The 19,003-nt window shown below is 41.8% G+C and overlaps 1 protein-coding gene across 1 annotated transcript in view; it reads right to left on the bottom strand.

Annotated features, from left to right (window-relative positions):
• Positions 1–1,124: 1,124 nt before the first annotated feature.
• LOC124775746 (SET domain-containing protein SmydA-8-like) overlaps positions 1,125–19,003 on the bottom strand; it is a 69,507-nt gene continuing 51,628 nt past the window's right edge. Inside the window, exons 5-7 of the mRNA XM_047250576.1 lie at positions 15,822–15,975; positions 12,383–12,554; positions 1,125–1,414 (exon numbers count right to left, since the gene is read on the bottom strand). Coding sequence (XP_047106532.1) covers positions 1,125–1,414; positions 12,383–12,554; positions 15,822–15,975 — 616 coding nt within the window. The remainder of the gene's footprint in view (positions 1,415–12,382; positions 12,555–15,821; positions 15,976–19,003) is intronic.

The raw sequence follows: 19,003 nt of genomic DNA, 5'->3' as shown, positions 1-19,003 counted from the left end.
AAAATCTTTCGGATCTGATCTCTTACTTTTTAACAAAAGGGAGGGAAAGTGTATTCTTCCATCTCGTTTTTCATGCTATTCCTTCGGCCTTCCATTATTTGGTAGTAGAATTCTGTGTACTTCTTTAGCCAAGTAGCCATTTTTCTCGAAATTCTGATTCAGATGTTTTAAGCGTCCAAGTATTCCAGTGAGAAAATTCTTTTGGCCCTATCGACAAGACTTTTAACGGCGCCCCTCTTTTTTGTGGACGGTGATTAGAGATCATGCAAATATCCGTCTGAGTGCGTCACTTTTCGAAAAACGGGTAAAAGAACAGAAAAGTAGAATGTCACTTATAATCCGTCTTGATTGCAAAAACGAGTGTGACGCAGCACGTGAAGGTTGCTGTGTGTGGAATTGCAGATCTGAAGATGGTTCTAGAGGAACCGAAACCGGTCATGTGAATAAACATTTTTGCAATCAAGACGGATTGTAAGTAACATTGTATAACCAGTGATTGCGGTATCCCTTCAGACATTGTCTGTTTTGGCAAAGAACAGAAAATCTTTGCCAACTAAGGAAAATAAAGAAATCAACTGTAGCAAAACATGCTCTTCAGTCAGGAAGTCAAGAAGTGAAGTTGCTGGAACAAAAATTTTATGTACATTAACGAACTATATGTAGAGGAGCCACTGAAAAATATAAACACAGGGATGATTTTAATAGGAAAGATGACAGCTTGAAACTTAGTGACATATGGAAAGTAGCTTTGGAGAATCCGCTAAACAAACAGTCTGTAATCTTTGACAAGACTACAATCGATAGTTAAGTTTTATCTTCGACAAGGATAATCTCCATGACGTGTAACTCCGGCCACACCCCCTTTTCTACAGCACCGATGTCCCTCTCGGACGTCCAATATGCCAGTCGGCAAGACTCAACGGAGGAGCAACGCCTCTGAAGATATCCAGCGCAGTCCTGGACGAAACTTTAGGAACAAAAAAGTTTCGTGGACCACGGACTTTGCACAGTGTTCAACCTGTCATTTGTGATATACGCAATCTAGATGCACAGAACGTGTTCCCGCGCAAGACTCGCAGCGCCCGCGGCGAGTGCAGAGAGAGTGCGTCTGCGGTGGGTGACGGTTAGGCCTCCTTGACGCGGGCCTCGACCTCCTGCTGCGCGCCGCGCACCAGCTGCAGCATGCGCTCTCCGGCGGTGCCCGGCGGCTCTGGCTGGAGCGCCCGCTGCGCCGTGGCCAGCAGCGCACGGGCCTCCAGCAGTTGCTCAAGCGCCGAGCGGTCTCCGGCGGAGCGGCGCGCCGACTCCAGCAGGCTGCGGGACAGCTCGTGCAGCAGTACGCCCGTGTACAGCGCTAGCCGCGCGTACCCCGGGTCCAGGCAGTTCGTCGTCAGCAGCAGCTCGCGGCACAGCGCTGCAACCAAAAGCACACGGGCACCTGCTCTAAACCGGCCTGCTGGAGTTGTGAGCAAATACAGTGGGTACAGAATTACTCCGCAGTCGCACTGCATGCTACTTGGTTTTATACTTCACGTTTCTCAACAGCACAGGTCATAAACACAATAAATTACAGTGAAATGAAAACCCTTAGCTGCTTACAGGTGTTGACGCACGTCAACGGGGACAGACGAAAATGTGTGCCCCGACCGGAACTCGAACCCGGGATCTCCTGCTTACATGGCAGACGCTCTATGCATCTGAGCCACCGAGGATACAGAGGATAACGCGACTGCTGGGATTTATCTCTGGCACGCCTCCCGCGAAACCCACATTCTAAACGTAATGTCCCGCACTACATTCGTAGTGCCGCTGCCCATTATACTCATTACTCGCAGCGCGTTGCCGATTCCCATAAGAGTTCGGGCACTGGTCCAAATGGCTCTGAGCACTACGGGTCTTTACTTCTAAGGTCATCAGTCCCCTTGAACTTAGAACTACTTAAAGCTAACTAACCTAAGGACATCACACACATCCATGCCCGAGGCAGGATTCGAAACTGCGACCGTAGCGGTCGCGCGGTTCCAGACTGTAGCGCCTAGAACCGCTCGGCCACCCCGGCCGGCAGTTCGGCCACTATTTGTGCATCCGCACAGAAGAAGAAGATGGTCAAGTGGCCGGTGAGCCTTAACTATATATATATATAAACAGAATAAATTTTCAGTGTTATTAAATTATTTTGGCACGCTGAAGACGTAAAATAGGTTTCATCCGGTACAAACTGCAGGCTTACGGAAGACGCAGACAATTTCACAGAATTCCGCACTTAAGTTGCCACGGAATCGCGACTTACTTACTTTCATAATTTAAAACAAGTTTCTCTCACAAAAATGTGTCGATCAAAATATTGCAGCACTTTTGCAACCTCATCAGAAAACACGAAAGCTTTACTTTGGGAAATCAATGCAGACGCTCTGGAGAGTTTAATCGTATAAACATTTTTCATTAAAACTGCAATTACATTTCGGGTCAATCAGTTGTATCTGTACATGCACAAGGGAGCTTTCAATTAAAACGACAAGCCGACTCGAAGAAAGCTCGGAAATAGTTGTAAGATTGATAGCGTCCCAAAAATCTTCATAAAACTACCCCTGTAATTCTTGCAAGGCCACAATGAATTCTTCGAACCTCGCGTTTTCTTTAACGTCAGTGAGTTTAGGGAACTGGATAGTGTTTATCATAATGCGTCCCTTCTAAAAGCGATTTTCTTTTTAGGTGCGTACCCACCAAATCAGAAGGATGTTACACTATGCGATCAAAAGTACCCGCACACCTCCAAAAACATACGTTTTTCATATTAGATGCACTGTGCTGCCACCTACTGCCAGGTACTCCATAACATCGACCTCAGTAGTCAATAGACATCGGCCGGCCGCGGTGGCCTTGTGGTTCTAGGCGCTGCAGTCCGGAACCGCGGGACTGCTACGGTCGCAGGTTCGAATCCTGCCTCGGGCATGGTTGTGTGTGATGTCCTTCGGTTAGTTAGGTTTAAGTAGTTCTAAGTTCTAGGGGACTGATGACCTAAGATGTTAAGTCCCATAGTGCTCAGAGCCATTTGAACCAATAGACATCGTGAGAGAGCACAACTCACGGATTTAGAACGTGGTCAGGCGACTGCGTGTCACTTGTGTCATCCGTCTGTACGCGAGATTTCCACACTCCTAAACACATCCCTAGGTCCACTGTTTCCGATGTGATAGTGAAGTGCAAACGTGAAGGGACATGTACAGCAAAAAAGCGTACAGGCCAGCATCGTCCGTTGACTGTCAGGGGCCGCCGACAGTTGAAGAGGGTCGTATTGTTTAATACGCAGACATCTATCCAGACCATCACAAAGGAATTCCAAACTGCATCAGGATCCACTGAAAGTACTATGACAATTAGGCGGGAGAACAAAACTTGGATTTCATGGTCCAGCGGCTGCTCATGAGCCACACATCACGCCGCTAAATTCCAAACGACGCCTCGCTTGGTGTAAGGAGTGTAAATATTGGATGACTGAACAGTGCAAAACGTTGGATTTGAGGTCCGCCTGTTATGCAAAGCACTGTTTTTCTCAGTACCCGAACATGTTTCGGCACCACTGTGCCATCATCAGTGGGTTTTCGTTTTTATTTATTCTGCAATGTGAACGTTTTTGTTAAATGATTATAAAATTATGTGCATTTTTAGTTCCAACTTCAGATCGTTTCTTTTTGTAAATACTTTTACATTTGGTGTGCATGAATTTTCTGGATCACTTGTGTGTTAATTACTACAGTTAGCTTGTCATCTGCAACCAAAAGATGTTGATGAGGTTTATTTTTTATTTTTATTTTTGTTTATTTATTTTTTGATGGGAGTTAACCTATCTTCTAGAATGTAATTCAGCTTTTCGCGATGTTTTCTCGCCTATATTCGTTTTTACTTACGTTTTCGTGTGGCAAGTACTTCCATTCTCCGCATAATGCTGAGGTGTTGTGATGCACACGTAACTATAACAAGTATTTTTCACAAATAACATAGTAACGTAGTAAAACCATTTTCACTTCACCAGAACACAGTGTGACGGTGGTTTGTTATGTGTGCCGGCCCAGTCAGTGTTCATTTGTTCACCGGAGAGTTCGGTACCAAATTTGAATTTTGTTTGCATTTTATCTTTGTGTGTGTGTGTGTGTGTGTGTTTTCTCTGTGCTTCTTAGCTGCGTGTGTTGACTTTTATATGGTATTCCATTTCTCCCTGTCCCAGGCATTGTTTGCGGATGTGTAGCGCCTCTGCGGCGGTAGCCTGGATCCCTCATTAGAGCCTGTGTCACACAAATTCCTATCACAGCTGGCGGTAGGCCCCCGATTATATGTCTAACAGTGGCTACAACAGCACCACTGGCGGGACAGACCTTTTTCATGTCGTTACGCCTGTGCCATTCGAATTCCGCTCACAGCAGGCAGTCGGCCATTCAGGTATATTTCCACTCATAGCCCCAACAAGCAACATCAGTGGGACAGCATTTTTTTCAGTTCGTTAGGCCTGTGTCGCGCATTTCTTCTCCAGTGTGCAAACATTCAGAATATTTCCCCGTGTCAAAGCTCCAAATAACACCACTTGTGTTCTGTTCTCGCAATATGATAAAGACATGAGATCGAAGACATCTTTTTCTGGAGATAACTTTCCTGAGCCTTATAGGTTTCTTACTTATTGTAATAACCTGGGATTATTTCAGTGCATTGCTGGTGAATTACATTATAGTTTTCTGTGAAATTCTTTTCATACTGGTGTTCGGAGCTGACATTACAGTTGAGAATTTCAGTCATCGAATTGATGTTGATACTTTCTACATGATATCTTTGCTCCTACTTTTTGTTAGTTGATCACCTCGGTTACTTTGCGATGTCTACATTGAACTATATTTATATTACATAATGACACTAACTGTAACAAAGTTTTGGTGTAACGAAGGCCACTTTGAACGTCGATGTTAAGCTAGTGGTACCAACTTTCCTGAAGATTACTTAGGGTTTTCGTGCTGAAGGATGTAATATGAGTATTGACAACGAATATAAGAAGATGAGACTAATGATTTTGATGGTTTTAAGATATTTGAAGAAAGGGAGTGTTCATACGGGTTTTTAAGAAGATATTTGAAGCTTATGAGCAGAATGAGATACCGTTAGATTTAAGTTCTCTTTTTTTTTCCTTTGAGGCTTTGGGATCTTGGACACTAAAAGTGATGATTAGCAAATGCTGTGTGCTGAAGTTACGACCATAGCAACCTGAAGTGTGAGTGCTGTGCTTCTACATTTACCAGAAATGTCGATGGTGATATGGTGATTTTCTGACGAGTTTCATAATTAACTTTAATACTATTTAACAATTAATTTTCTCTGCAGTTTTTTAGAACAAGTATCAACTATTTTATGATGTACCAAGTTTAACAGAATATACCTTTGTCAGAATACCTTCATTTTATGTTCCCATTTGAGATGGTTTAATAACATTCTTTTACCATGGACAATCAAATATTCAGGTAGTTTTATGACGGTTACTTTGGTACGATACGAGCAATACTCCCACAGATGTTTTATGCTATTATCGAGTTCTCTTCACTGCCGAAACTTTCATTTCTGACCCTTTCCTTTTATAATAAGCAAATACACTTTTCTGGAAACTTAACATTTTGTCTCTGATTATATACTGTTTATTAATTTTCAACTATTTTTCATTAATGAAATAATATCATAACTTGAAATTACTAGAGCCCAATTGGAATTGTTTTCGGACTCATTGTTGAGGTTCCACTCGGGACTTACTTCATGGCGTGCAACAAGCATTCTTTAATCATTTTTCTCTTACACATACAGCACCACAAGTATCATAATTCTTACCTTTTATGATGTCTCTGTGCTACCTTCTATGTTGCCTTTTTCTCTTTTCACGTGTTTTTCAGGTAAAGATATAAACATCTGTTACTATCTCATTGTTTACCACTTGTACTATGCTTTGCTTTGTGTGTGTCTATGCTTTTATTTTCTGGTTGTATTACCTATTTCAGGATTAAAGTAATGTTATGTTCTATGCTTTCAGTTCAAATTTTTGTTTTGTGTTGGCCTGCTATTTTTGCTTTATTATCTGAAGTTGACATGTTACATTTTGTTGCAGTTATTTCCATACTTACTGAATGTTTATTTCTTTTCTTTGTTTATGCTAGACTGGTTATAGATCTTTTAAACAATGTTTTTGCCTTTGTGCTTTGTGACACTAATTGTGTTGCCACTTACTATAGATATATTGTTCTATTTATGCACACTTTTGATTTGTCACACTATTACTTTCCGAGACATCACAGTACCTCTCCTTGGCTGAGCTCAGCGTTTTGTCCATTCATAATGCCTGTTTCTTAAGTGTGATATCATTTTCATTCGACAATAATATAACCTTAGTGTTTTGTTTGTATGACAATCATATTTTTGGTGTACCATAACTACCATTATTTTCAGCTACATTAATTAGTATACTCTTTATTGTCACTGTCTATCGTTTATTTAAGTAACTTTGTTTCCTCTTTTCCTCCCAAATAATTTCCATTACTGACATTTTTTCAACATCTGATAAAGGATTATCCTTGTGGTCTACACAAAAAACTAATGGGGTAGAGGGTTGATTATTCTTTAACTGACACACCATGTGGCGTTGGTGTCCCATATCCATGAGTTCTATAGAACTCATTCTTCCTTTCTGAGTTCTCTGTCTACTCTTCTTTCTGTTCTAAATATTTTTCTTATTATTCTAAGATATCCTTGTAACTGTCCTCTGATAGGTAAACAACTTTTTTAAAATAGTTGTATTGGAAAGATACTGACACGACTGATTGTAATAAGGATCTAATTATGCAAGGTTTAGAGGACTATCCATATGGTAGAAAGATGTGAAGCTTTTCAACACTAATTTTGGATAGAACTGATTTTTATGATTGTGAAATCTTAGTGATTGTTTGTACTGTGACAATATTATTGATACGACTATTTGAAGATCGATTGTTAATGAAAGGTTTATATTGTCAAACTACTGTGAAATTACTTATGTGACTGTGAATTTAAAATACTGATTCGGACTTTACCGAAACTCGTATCAGAGAATGTTGTAAAGAATTTATTAAGGAATTACCTGGTAATACTTAATGTAAAGTTTAAATCACTTGTAAATATAGTTTTATAGTTGAGACTGTCATAAAGAATTGACTGAACACTGATGTAACCTGGAGAATATGGTTGAAAACGGATTATTGAAATAAGATTTATACTGTGAAGTTAGACTTTATCAAAACTCTTATTTAAGAAGATTGTATAAAATTTGTTAAGGCATTACCTGTCAATACTCAATGTAAAATTGACACTAAAACGACTACTGTGATTGTGCAGGTTATTGTAATCATTAATATTATATATGACTATGAATCACTTGTAAATAGAGTCTTAATGACGATTTCCATACAGCATGTTACTGAGTATGTGAGGTTGTATTCACTACTGCTACAGAGTATGTGACGTTATTGTTACCTTAAAGACATATAAAACTTTTGCAGCAAATGTCCACTGCATACAGTTATTGTATATTACTTTTAATATTAATTTCTTGCATAATGATAATATCAATGTAACTAAGATTACGTTTCTGTTACTATGACAAACGTATTTTGTAAATGATTTTAACTGAGCTTCAGACTAAGCTGTCGCCTGACAGGACATACATACTGCATCTGCGAGAATCTCATGATTGTGTTTGAGTCAGAGTGGACTACCACCTGACATAAGGAGTAGCCTGAGTCTACATAAATATAAGTGAACTTCAGACTGAACTGTCACCTGACATAATAACCGGTTTGAGTCTACGAGAATATAACGAAAGTCAGTGTGAGCTACCTTCTCACATAAAATGTGTCCTATAACTAATTGAATATCATGACTTTAAGTGTATGCCAGTGTGAGCTACCACCTGACATAACATGTTTTCTATGACTGACAGAATATCATAATTGTAACTGAATGTCAGTGTGTGTTGTCACCTAACTTGACATATATTTTACAATCGATACTACCATGGCTCAGAGTGTTTCATCATCTGAGACCACTGTTTGTGACACAATATAGATTTTCATTATGGTGCCCAAAACAGGGTGAGTTATCCCCTGACTTAACAGGTATTCTACATTTACAATAAGGTGGCTCAGTGTGTCCCATCACCTGATGCCCACTCTTCTTCAATCTTATTGTACTACTTGATCACTATTAAAGTCAGTGTGTTATATCACCTGACATGACATGTATTGTTCAATGGAAATTATTTGTGGCTCAGTGCGTTTCTTCACCTAATGCCCCTGATTTTACTGCAGTTTACAGTTAGACTCAATGTAAACTGTCACCTAACGTGACATGTCTTCTTAATTTACTATTGTCAATGAAACTTGGTGTGTACCCTAGGTCTACTACAAGATAATGATTGTAACTGAAAAACAATATATGCTCTCACCTGATGTAACATATATTTTATATTTAATCTTACTATTACTTAAAGTATCTTATTGCATTATTTCACTGGCATTAAGAGTTCTTTATGAGACATTTATGCACATTTGCTGTTATGTGATTAACTTCTAGCGGGTATTTAACTATTTTATGTATTTTACCTCACATTCTACATTTCTGTATTATAACTTTTGATGTTATTTGAGACACTTCAACTTAGAAATCTAAATACCCTATGTATTTTACCTGACATTGTTTTCTTATATTTTGTAAATTTTTTATGGTATTTGATACACTTCTCGTAATAATCCAAATGTCTGATGTCTTTGCCCTCCATTATGTGTTTCTGGTTTGTACATTTTGATGTTCTTTGATTCACTGCGATTTGAAAAACTAATGATATTATGCATTTTTCTTCACATTCTATGTTTCTATGGGTAAATTTTATTGCTGTGTAATACTCTTTTAATTGGAATACTATGTATGTTTTATATTGTATGTTGCATTGTATTTTTTTGCGAATTTCGTGGGGTAATCTGTGCTGAGGGATGTTGTTGTGTTAATATCGGAATGATTTTTGTATGCAGAATTCATTACTTTGCTTCAGAACTGAATTTGCTACCTTTATGTGTATTCTCACTGACAAATTTATTTATCTCTATTTGTTTGCCATTCCTTGTTTATTATCATCTTATGATTGGTCTGGATATAAGTAAAAATTTGTAAGACATAATTTGTTTTTTTCATAATCTATTACGACCACTGTACAGTTTTACTCCTACTTTTGCAAAATTCCACTGATAGTGGTCTATCACAACAGGCACTCACTCACAATTATGTTCATTAGCTCCTTGACTTTATCGCCTGCATTCTTCAGTGTCAGGGTATTATTTATCATAGTAAGTTGTAGTTCATGTTTTTTGGGGCACTGTTGAACTATAATTTGGTAATTACTTATGCTATGCAATTATTTTACTCTTACTCTGCAGATATGAAATAGGGTATGTGTGTAGTTTTCTCCGCAGAATGCAGTTCTTCTATATAATCTTTGTATTGATTTTTTTTGACTCTAAGAGAATGGTACCAAATTTGGCCTAAAATATGTTTTATGGAATTTCTACATTTTAACTGTGGAGAATTAATATTTTAATACATCTTGTTTCTATTGTCTTTTGGTAGCTCTTTTAGCCGCAACTAATTACTCGTTTCATTTACTTTCAATTTTCTGTGAGGCCTTTAGTGATCATTTGCTTTTTTATTTCCCTGTACCGTCCAAAGTCTGTTTTCCGAATCTATTTTGTTCTCTTATAAGATGCCATTTTTCCAGTTATATATATTATACTGTTGAGGAAATTCACAGTCAATAGTGCAAAGTAACTCTGCTTAAATATTTTGGTTTCATTAACGGCAGCTTTTCACCTTTATATGTATTGACCTGCACAGACACAGCAGCGGAAAGGACATGATTTATGACAGCGACGCTTACGGCATTGTTTGAGTTTCCTAGGTGCTGAATGTCTTGTTATTTGTATTTCTTGCTGCCTCTAGCATTGTTATCATTATCTTACCCAACACGTTAGTGAAATATCTTTAATATGACTGCGCCGAGTACAAAGGCTGTGAGAAGTGCGTATGGAATATGAACTCTGGGTAAGAACTTGTCACAAATTTCTTATTAGAAAGAAAATTGTAGCAAATGATTTTATACAAGTACGATAGTGGAAAGTTATAAGCTATAATTTAGAAGGTACTTTAAAGAACATCGGGAGGCCTGGTTAGATGATTCCAAACATGCAGTCTAATAAATTTCTCTCTCACGCTACGGCCTATGTTTGGTGCCAGTAGGCTTCTTTTGGTGCTTGTGAAAGTATACTTTTTTATGTCCTCCTAGCGTTGTCCTTCAAGCGTTGTTTTACATCCATGGTAGAAGAATAACAATGTAATTAGCGTACCGTCACACTGATACTGTTTCATGTTGAATTTTAATCACGCTTCTGAACCTTTCTTTTATTTCCTTGTTTGCTTCTTTAATGGACTGCCTGAATAGGAGAAGACAACGTCTGCATCTCCGCTTTGTGTCATTAATCTGAGCACATTTATCTTCGTCTTCCATTCTTATAGTTCCCTTATGGTTCACGTACGTATTATACTCTGCCCGTCTCTTCCTAGAGCACATTTCTATTTTTCTGAGGATTTCAAACAGTTTGCACTACTTTACATTGTCTAACGCTTTATCTAGGTCAACAAATTCAATGAAGTGCTACAAGTAACCTACGATTTACTTCAGCGTACCGGGAGCATGGAAAGCGAAACAAACTAAACATTACATGTTTATTTGATGGTTAAATAACAGTAGGTGCAGAGGACTTCAGAAGAATTATAGAAGTAAATACGAAGAAATGTTTGCACTAAGAACTGCTACCTCATACACTAAATCGAACGCGGTTTCGGCGAGTGGAGAGGGAATTGCTGAAGTACACAAGAGAAACCGCTGCTACATTTATAGGAGATAATTTTTTGCATGTTTCGCGTCATGCCATTACACCTGCCAACACTTTGAAACTAATACATCACCATGGGAACAGCATCCGATAAATACATCTTTAACCAATGGCGGCCACTTGGACAACGTCACCATGCTGCGTGGAGCGGCAAGTCGCTATGTCACGGATTGCGCTGCCCCTCTCGCCGGAGGTTTGAGTCCTCTCTCGGGCATGGGTGTCTGCGTATGCTGTTCTTGGTTTAAGTTAGTTTACGTAGTGTGTAAGTCTAGGGATCGATGACTTCAGCAGTTTGGTCCCTTAGGAATTCACACACACACGTCACCAATGGTAACAGCTTCCTCTACAGCCATCTTTGCCCGGCTGCGGCCGTTGTGCAGCGTCTCCATGGAAATGACGTCTTAGAACATAATCTTTGATTACCAATAGTGACCCTATCGATGTCCCTCTGGAAACAGCGTCACTAGCAGTATCAAGAAGCGTCACTAGCTGGCGTTCAACGATCCTTCAACTGTTTCTATAGCCGGTTCTATTTTAAAATCTTTAATGAATTTAAAGTAAGATTATTAAAGACTTGTATTACTTGCTTGAACTGTTGCATTTGTATAACGCTATGTATACAATTTTCCTGTTATTTTTCATTTTTTTCGCAGGTTATAATGTATTTTACGTAAATTTAGTTCCCGTTGACTGCAACTGATGCAATGCGCTCGTCTTCGTACACTATTTAACCCCTGGCGGAATAGCCACTAGTAACAGCGTTGTACCAAACGCAGCTGTCCATCACGCCTACAGCTGCAGCCACATGGTAAACACCATGCCATGGTATTTCTGATTTTTTACAAACGCTATAGTATTTCTTATCTTTGTGTATGTTACGTGCATGTTTACTTCGCTGATTATCATCCCTTTCATATCTTTATACAGTCCTCATAAGCTGAATGTTGTCGTTTAAACGGGCTGAAACCGGCCATTTTAACAAATAAGATATTTTGCGATCTTAAATGATTTTACTAACTGATGATCAAGAACAGATCCCTGTTACCTTCTCACCATAATAGTTAAAATTAAGAATACTTTTAAAGGTTATGTTAAGGCCAGTTTCATCTGGTTTTAAGAAATGCTTTAAGTTCCATTGCTAGCTACTTTCGTCCAACCGCCTTAGATGACAGATGCTTAGGACATTGCCGAGTGCTGCGGTGCAGTATCAAAACCCTATGCTCTTATGCCAGGTCTTTTCAGTGAATAGGAGAGATCCGACGACAGCAGGAACGGTGGGAAAGCACTCCAGACGTACATAAGAATTAAGTTGTATACAGAAGAGGCAGTAAAGCAAGGGGAAGCGAGTGCGGGTACAAAAGCAGCAGTAGGGAGGTGTGTCGCACCTTCCTTCCTGGCCAGCTGCTGGTCGGACAGCTGGTCCATGGCGTAGCCGCGCTGCTGGCCGTACAGCTGCAGCAGCGAGTGCTTGACGGAGTAGCTGTGGTAGTGGTGCGGGTGCAGGAACGTGTCCAGCTTCTCCAGCAGCGTCTCCAGGCTCTCCACCGTCGGCCGCTCCTGCAACACCAAACGATGGATAACCATTTCAGTAAAAGCGGCTTGATCTTGTGGCTGTTGATATTCTCAACGCTAGTACAACAACAAGAAGACTGCAACACCTACAATTTTTAGTTCAAATGGCTCTGAGCACTATGGGACAACATCTGAGGTCATCAGTCCCCTAGAACTTAGAACTACTTAAACCTAAGGAATCACACACATCCATTCCCGAGGCAGGATTCGAACCTGCGACCGTAGCGGTCGCGCGGTTCCAGACTGTAGCGCCTAGAACCGCTTGGCCACCCCGGCCGCCTAGCGGAGGACACTCAAGTATAAAAAAAATCAGTAGAGAAGCAGCAACAGCAGTAAGGAGTGAACGTAAGGAGAGTTCACTGGCTTTGAACATTGATGTCATCCGAGTAACACAGAGTCCTGTCAACCCTTCCACAGCTGCGCAAGTGGACTGTTTCTGGTGTGATTGGGAAGTGGAAACGCGAAGGAACAACCACTTCAAACCAAGACCTGGCAGACCACATCTACTGACGGACAGGGATCGTTGAACACTGTGGACGGTATTTGCAAAGAATCGCATGAAATCGGCCGAAGCTATCACTCTTGAGTTCAAAAGTGCTACCAGCATTCCAGCTGATACAATGAGTTTGCTTAGGGAGTTAAAAAGAATGGGGATGATCGCGCTCCAGACCAAAATTTCCAGCACCACTCCCTTGTCTAGGCGCTACAGTCTGGAGCCGAGCGACCGCTACGGTCGCAGGTTCGAATCCTGCCTCGGGCATGGATGTGTGTGATGTCCTTAGGTTAGTTAGGTTTAAGTAGTTTAAGTTCTATGGGACTGATGACCTCAGAAGTTAAGTCGCATAGTGCTCAGAGCCATTTAAACTCCCTTGTCTGTTTTCAGCTCTTGAGGAAGATTTGGCTACCATTCCCCCACAGACACTCAGACACGCAACTGAAAATAAGTGTCCTCTTGTAATGTCGCAGCTATTTGCACGGCTGCAGAGTTTTGCAGTAAAAATGCTTCAAATGGCTCTGAGCACTATGGTACTTAACATCTGAGGTCACCAGTCTTTTGCAGTAAGTTTTATTCCGTTAGGTCAAGCTGTATTGGAGGCTGGAAATGAAGCCTCTAGCCCCGGCCGTTGTGTTGTCGGCTGCTGGCGTCATAATGCCACCCGTCGCGGTGTGCGGACCGTGAGAACTGCTCTGTGTGGAGAGTACTAAGATCACTTATTCATCTCACCTAAGAAACTAAATAACTATGATAAATATGATCTGTTTGTTTTCATTTTTGGTACAGGAACTTTTGTAATTAAGAAGAACTGTGTGTTAAATTTTCATGCGAATTACTTTAATAGTTTTGGATATATGAAAAACCCATCAAAAAGTACTTAACCGACTCTTAGTAAAGTAAATTCAGATAGGAATCATGACAGTTTAACTTTCTTTGTTATTTGAAAACAATAACAGCACTCTCAGTGCGCGCAAGTTAATTTTAAGGAATTTTGATTTTAAACTTGTAATAACTTTGCTTTCGTAATGGAAATAATAGCTTAAAAGTTGATATTTATATTTTGTGTTAGGGTGGGAGTAGATGAGAGTGAATGTGAGTGTATATATACGGACAGACGTCAAATTTCAATTTTATAATGTATTACACCATCCGTAACTAGCACGTGTTACGTAACCAGGATGTCCTGAAAACGGTGAATCCCTCTAATTGTTGGATGACGTATGTCTAGGATCGTTTGCTTTTGTAATAAGGCAGCCAGAAAGTTAGTAAGAGGATACTTAGTTCTAAAGTATATTTCTTCTTTTGATTTTCGTTTGGTTTGGTTTTGTGGAACATTTTGTGAATTTTTGCAATATGAAACGCGTAGATGCATCTGCGAATGCTGATTAGAGTAAAGCGGTTTGCGAGCGAAATTGATCATGAATGGTTAATCTGATTGGATGATCATTTTGATCAACCAATGAGAGAGAAGTCCTTCGCGCGTAATTGAATGAGTTATATGCCCTGTGAGCGACGGCATTGAGTCAGTCGCGGACTCGCTGTCGGACGAGAAGGTCATGTTAAATGTGTCAGAAAAAATTATCTGTAAGATGAAGACATGAAGGTTAAATCGCGCTCGCTTCATATCGCCGTGCTAGCAGATGCAATTACGGACATTTCGGTGAAGTTTTGAGAGGTTTTGGAATGTTGGTTGCAGAATAAACCGCGTGTGAAACTATCGGCCTTTGTGAATATTCTGCGTGGCGTGTTCCGTATGCAAGTACAGAACATTTTGGCGAGCATCTTCTTTCGAAGAATCCACGGAAAAGGACCGAATGTGAACTCGTTTTGTGACAGAGTATTGCCTGAGTGAATCTCGTAATATTTCGGGTTGGGCTTAGTACATTTCTGGCTGTATTACGTGTGATATAAGCTGCACGAACTAGTAGTAGATGTACTACTAACGTAAATGTAGGCTTGGTGACACCATAAATGAAAAGACCGTGATAAAACATCAGTATCTACAAACAAACACTTTCAGTGGAGGGAGGAAGCAACCACTTGCCCGTTATTAATAGAGATTTACAGGTTTATCTTGTTACTTGAGTTACGCGGACTTTGTAATCGTAAGTACGGACGCTGATTTTCTTCAACGCTGCTTTTCTCATGGTATACATAGTACCTACGAATGCAGAGCAACGGGTGGTGAATTGACGCCATACTTTTGTAGGTGGACATCAATAATTAAATCACAACGCAGCGCACCAACCCCGCCCCGCCGCACTCTGTAGAGTACAAGCAAGGTGAAGGGTGAACAAACCCCTCAGTAATATCCAGTAAGAGGGTCCGCATATCTTTGATTAGATAGTGTATTTCACTCAGGCACTCGTCTCCAAATTACTGTAAAGTATTATGTATTCCTAACATTGTGCCAGAATGGGGGTCATCTGCAGCATAATAAACGCAGAATAAAAACATCAAAAATCCAAGCTCGCTAGTGAATCATTTATTTTGACAACCAGTTTCGGTAAGGTAGTCATACCATAACTGTTATCTTGGCTTTTTAAGTTTTTCTTTTGAGTTTATTTCTCCGAAGTATTATGCTTTCACACTGGTTGCCGTCTTCAGTTAGCAAGGATTGCCACCAATGCGACACAGAGGTCTGGAAGCCTTTAGTCACAGTAGTTGGTGCCCATCTTCAGCTGGCAATGGTCGTAGCCAATGTGTGATAGGGAACCGCAGTAGAGGCGATTAATCAGAGCAGCTGGAGGTTTTACCTGCTGCGTCTTGTCGACTTCGTCTCCCAGGCGCGACACGAGCTCTGCGACGTGCGCCGCCGGCAGCGACACGGGACAGCGATCGCAGCGCCAGTCCGAGGCCGGGTCCAGCGGCGACGTCGGCAGTTGGATGCCGCCGCACGCCGGGGCGTCACTGCCACACACCGAGCACACTCACTCTCCTGTGAACTTTCTCTATATGACGACTAAAACTTCATAAACTCAACAATCAACTGGCGTATCCATAGAGGGTGTCCCAGAGAAGTTGCCACAAGCCTCGAATGGTTGTGGAGAGTGTCTTGAGGAACAAATCGAGAATAGGAACCCGTGTCGGGAAATATCTTCCAGCGACGCTACAGAGTATCGACGTTACGGACGCTGGCGTCTGCCACTAGGCCAGCCCCTTCGGAAGCAAGTGTGGCTTTGCACGCTGACGGACCGTAGGTTGAAAGTCTCGCAATGTTGCTTGTTATTCAGTGATCGCGACTGATCTTCACTATCACCAATGGAGGAGATGGATTTAGCTGCTGCGGGGACAAGCCTTGTCTCCTACGAATGCGATGCGCCACTGCGTCGGTGGATGGGGTTTCTGACACGGGTTTCCATCCGTTTTTTATTTTTCTCCTCGAGTCCTCTACAATCTCCAATGTTTTTCGGTACTTGGGCGAAAAATAAACTGCAGATGGCAATCCCTGTCCGAAACCGTCATCCACTGACGCAATAGAGCATCGCATTTATAGGAGACAATGCCTGTCTACGCAGTAGCTAGTTACATCTTTTCCACTGGCGACAGTGACAATCTGTCGCGATCACTGAATAAGGAACAACAATGCGAGGCCTTCCGCCTACTGTTCGTCAGCGTATAAAGTCACGTCTGCTGCCGAAGTGGCCTAGTGGCAGGCACCGGCGCCTGCAACTTTGACGCTCTGTAGCGTCGTTGGTTGACGTTTTCGGACACGGGTTCTTGTCCTCGATTTATTCCTGAAAACACCCTCTGCAACCCTTCGAAGTCCGTCACTAAATTTCTGGGACACCCTGTTTTACTAGTCCGCTATCCCAGGGCGCAATGCACTGTTACAGTTACTAAACTCATGCTCATAATTAACGATAATTGCAGAATGTAGTGCCACACCACATGGCACTACACAGAACTGGCGCTAATAGCTTAGGAACATAGGGAACACACACGACACAGATCGGTCAGTCCACGGTATTGGTGATAAGTTGAGAAAACCGTCCCGAAACACATGTGCTACAAAACGCCACTGTTTCCTGCGCATGTAACCCGACATCAGTATAGGATATAATCACCATGCACACGTACACAGAACGCACAACGGGTTGGCATACTCTGGAACAGGTGGTCGAGCAACTGCTGGGTTATAGCCTCCCATTCTTGCACCAGTGCCTGTCGGCGCTCCTCAAGTGTCGGAGGGGTTTGAATACGAGCAGCGATACGTCGACCGAGAGCACCCCATACGTGCTCGATGGGGTTTAGGTCTGTAGAACAGGCAGGCCACCCCATTCGCCTAATATCTTCTGTTTCAATGTCCCCCCCCCCCCCCCCCCCGCCGGTGGCAGCTCAGTGGGGCCGTGCGTTATCTTCCATCAGGAGGAAGATGGGACCCACGGCACCTCTGAAAAGGCGGACATACTGGTGCAAAATGACGTCCCGATACAGCTGACCATTTACAGTTCTTCTGTCAAAGACATGTAGGGGTGTACGTGCACCAATCATAATCCCACCCCACACCACTAAACCACAACCTCCATGTGCGGTAGCGTTCTCGCTTCCAACGCCCGGGTTCCTGGGTTCGATCCCCAGCGGGGTCAGGGATTTTCTCTGCCTCATGATGACTGGGTGTTGTATGATGTCCTTAGGTTAGTTAGGTTTAAGTAGTTCTAAGTTCTAGGGGACTGATGACCATAGATGTTAAGTCCCATAGTGCTCAGAGCCATTTGAACCACAACCTCCATGAGGTTCCCTTTCAAGGACATTAAGGGGTTGATATCTGGTTCCTGGTTCACACCAGATGAACACCCGGCGAGAACCACTGTTCAGACTATACATGGACTCGTCCGTGAATATAACCCGGGACCACTGTTCAATGACCATGTACTGTGTTCTTGACACGAGGCTTTTGCGGGCTCCCTGCGACCAGGGATCAGTGGACTGCACCTTGCAGGTCTTTAGGCGAAAAAACCATATATGTTCAGTCGTCTGTAGACTGCGTGTCTGGAGACAACTGTTCCAGTGGCTGCGGTAAGGTCCCGAGCAAGGCTACCTGCAGTACTCCGTGGCCGTCTGCGGGCACTGATGGTGAGATATCGGTCTTCGTGTGATGATGTACATTGTGGATGTCCTCTACTGTAGTGCCTGGACACGTTTCCTGTCTGCCGAAATCGTTGCCATAATCTTGAGATCACACTTTGTGGCACACGGAGGGCCTGTGCTACGACCTGCTGTGTTTGACCAGCCTCCAGTCGCCCTAATATTCTACCCCTCATAACGTCATCAATATGTGTTATTTGAGCCATTGTCAACACACAGTCACCATTAGCACGTCTGAAAAAGTCTGCACATTTACTCGCTGCACCGTACCCTGGCATGCACCAACACACCTCTGCGTATGTGAACTGCTGCCAAGGCCACCGTGCGACGACCGCAGGTTAAATGCACCGCATGGTCATACCCCGAGGTCATTTAAATCCGCAAACCGCCCACCAGAGCGTTGTTTCACCATGTATCAGCCTTATCATTAATTTATGAGCTTGAGTGTAGTTGCCTGTCTAACGGCTTCATTGCAAAAATATTTGATTTTCAACATTTCATATAATTATCGACCGAAATTAAAAATTAAAATGCTGTCATAATCTATTCACTAAGAAGTATAATATTATGTAAAGGGTTTAACACAGTAGGACAATTACTGCACTTGGAAACTGTGAATCTCTTGATGCAGTATAGCTCACGGAGCACAAATTGCCAAGATTGTATTCATCCAGTAGTTGAGAACGTGAGGATTTAGTGTGACTTTCACCGACAGCTCCCTACAAAATCGTGAAAGGAAAAATGTTGATCGCTCACTATATTTTCCGTGTTCATATCGTAAAACTTCAGCATCAGGCTTGAGGTTTTAACTTATTGCTTCTTTTCCACTAACTCTCTTCGCAGCACATTT

Source organism: Schistocerca piceifrons, chromosome 2 (assembly GCF_021461385.2).
Source record: "Schistocerca piceifrons isolate TAMUIC-IGC-003096 chromosome 2, iqSchPice1.1, whole genome shotgun sequence".
Taxonomy (NCBI): domain Eukaryota; kingdom Metazoa; phylum Arthropoda; class Insecta; order Orthoptera; family Acrididae; genus Schistocerca; species Schistocerca piceifrons.
The sequence above is the reverse complement of the archived record's forward strand: the minus strand, read 5'-3'. Positions and strand labels throughout refer to the sequence as shown.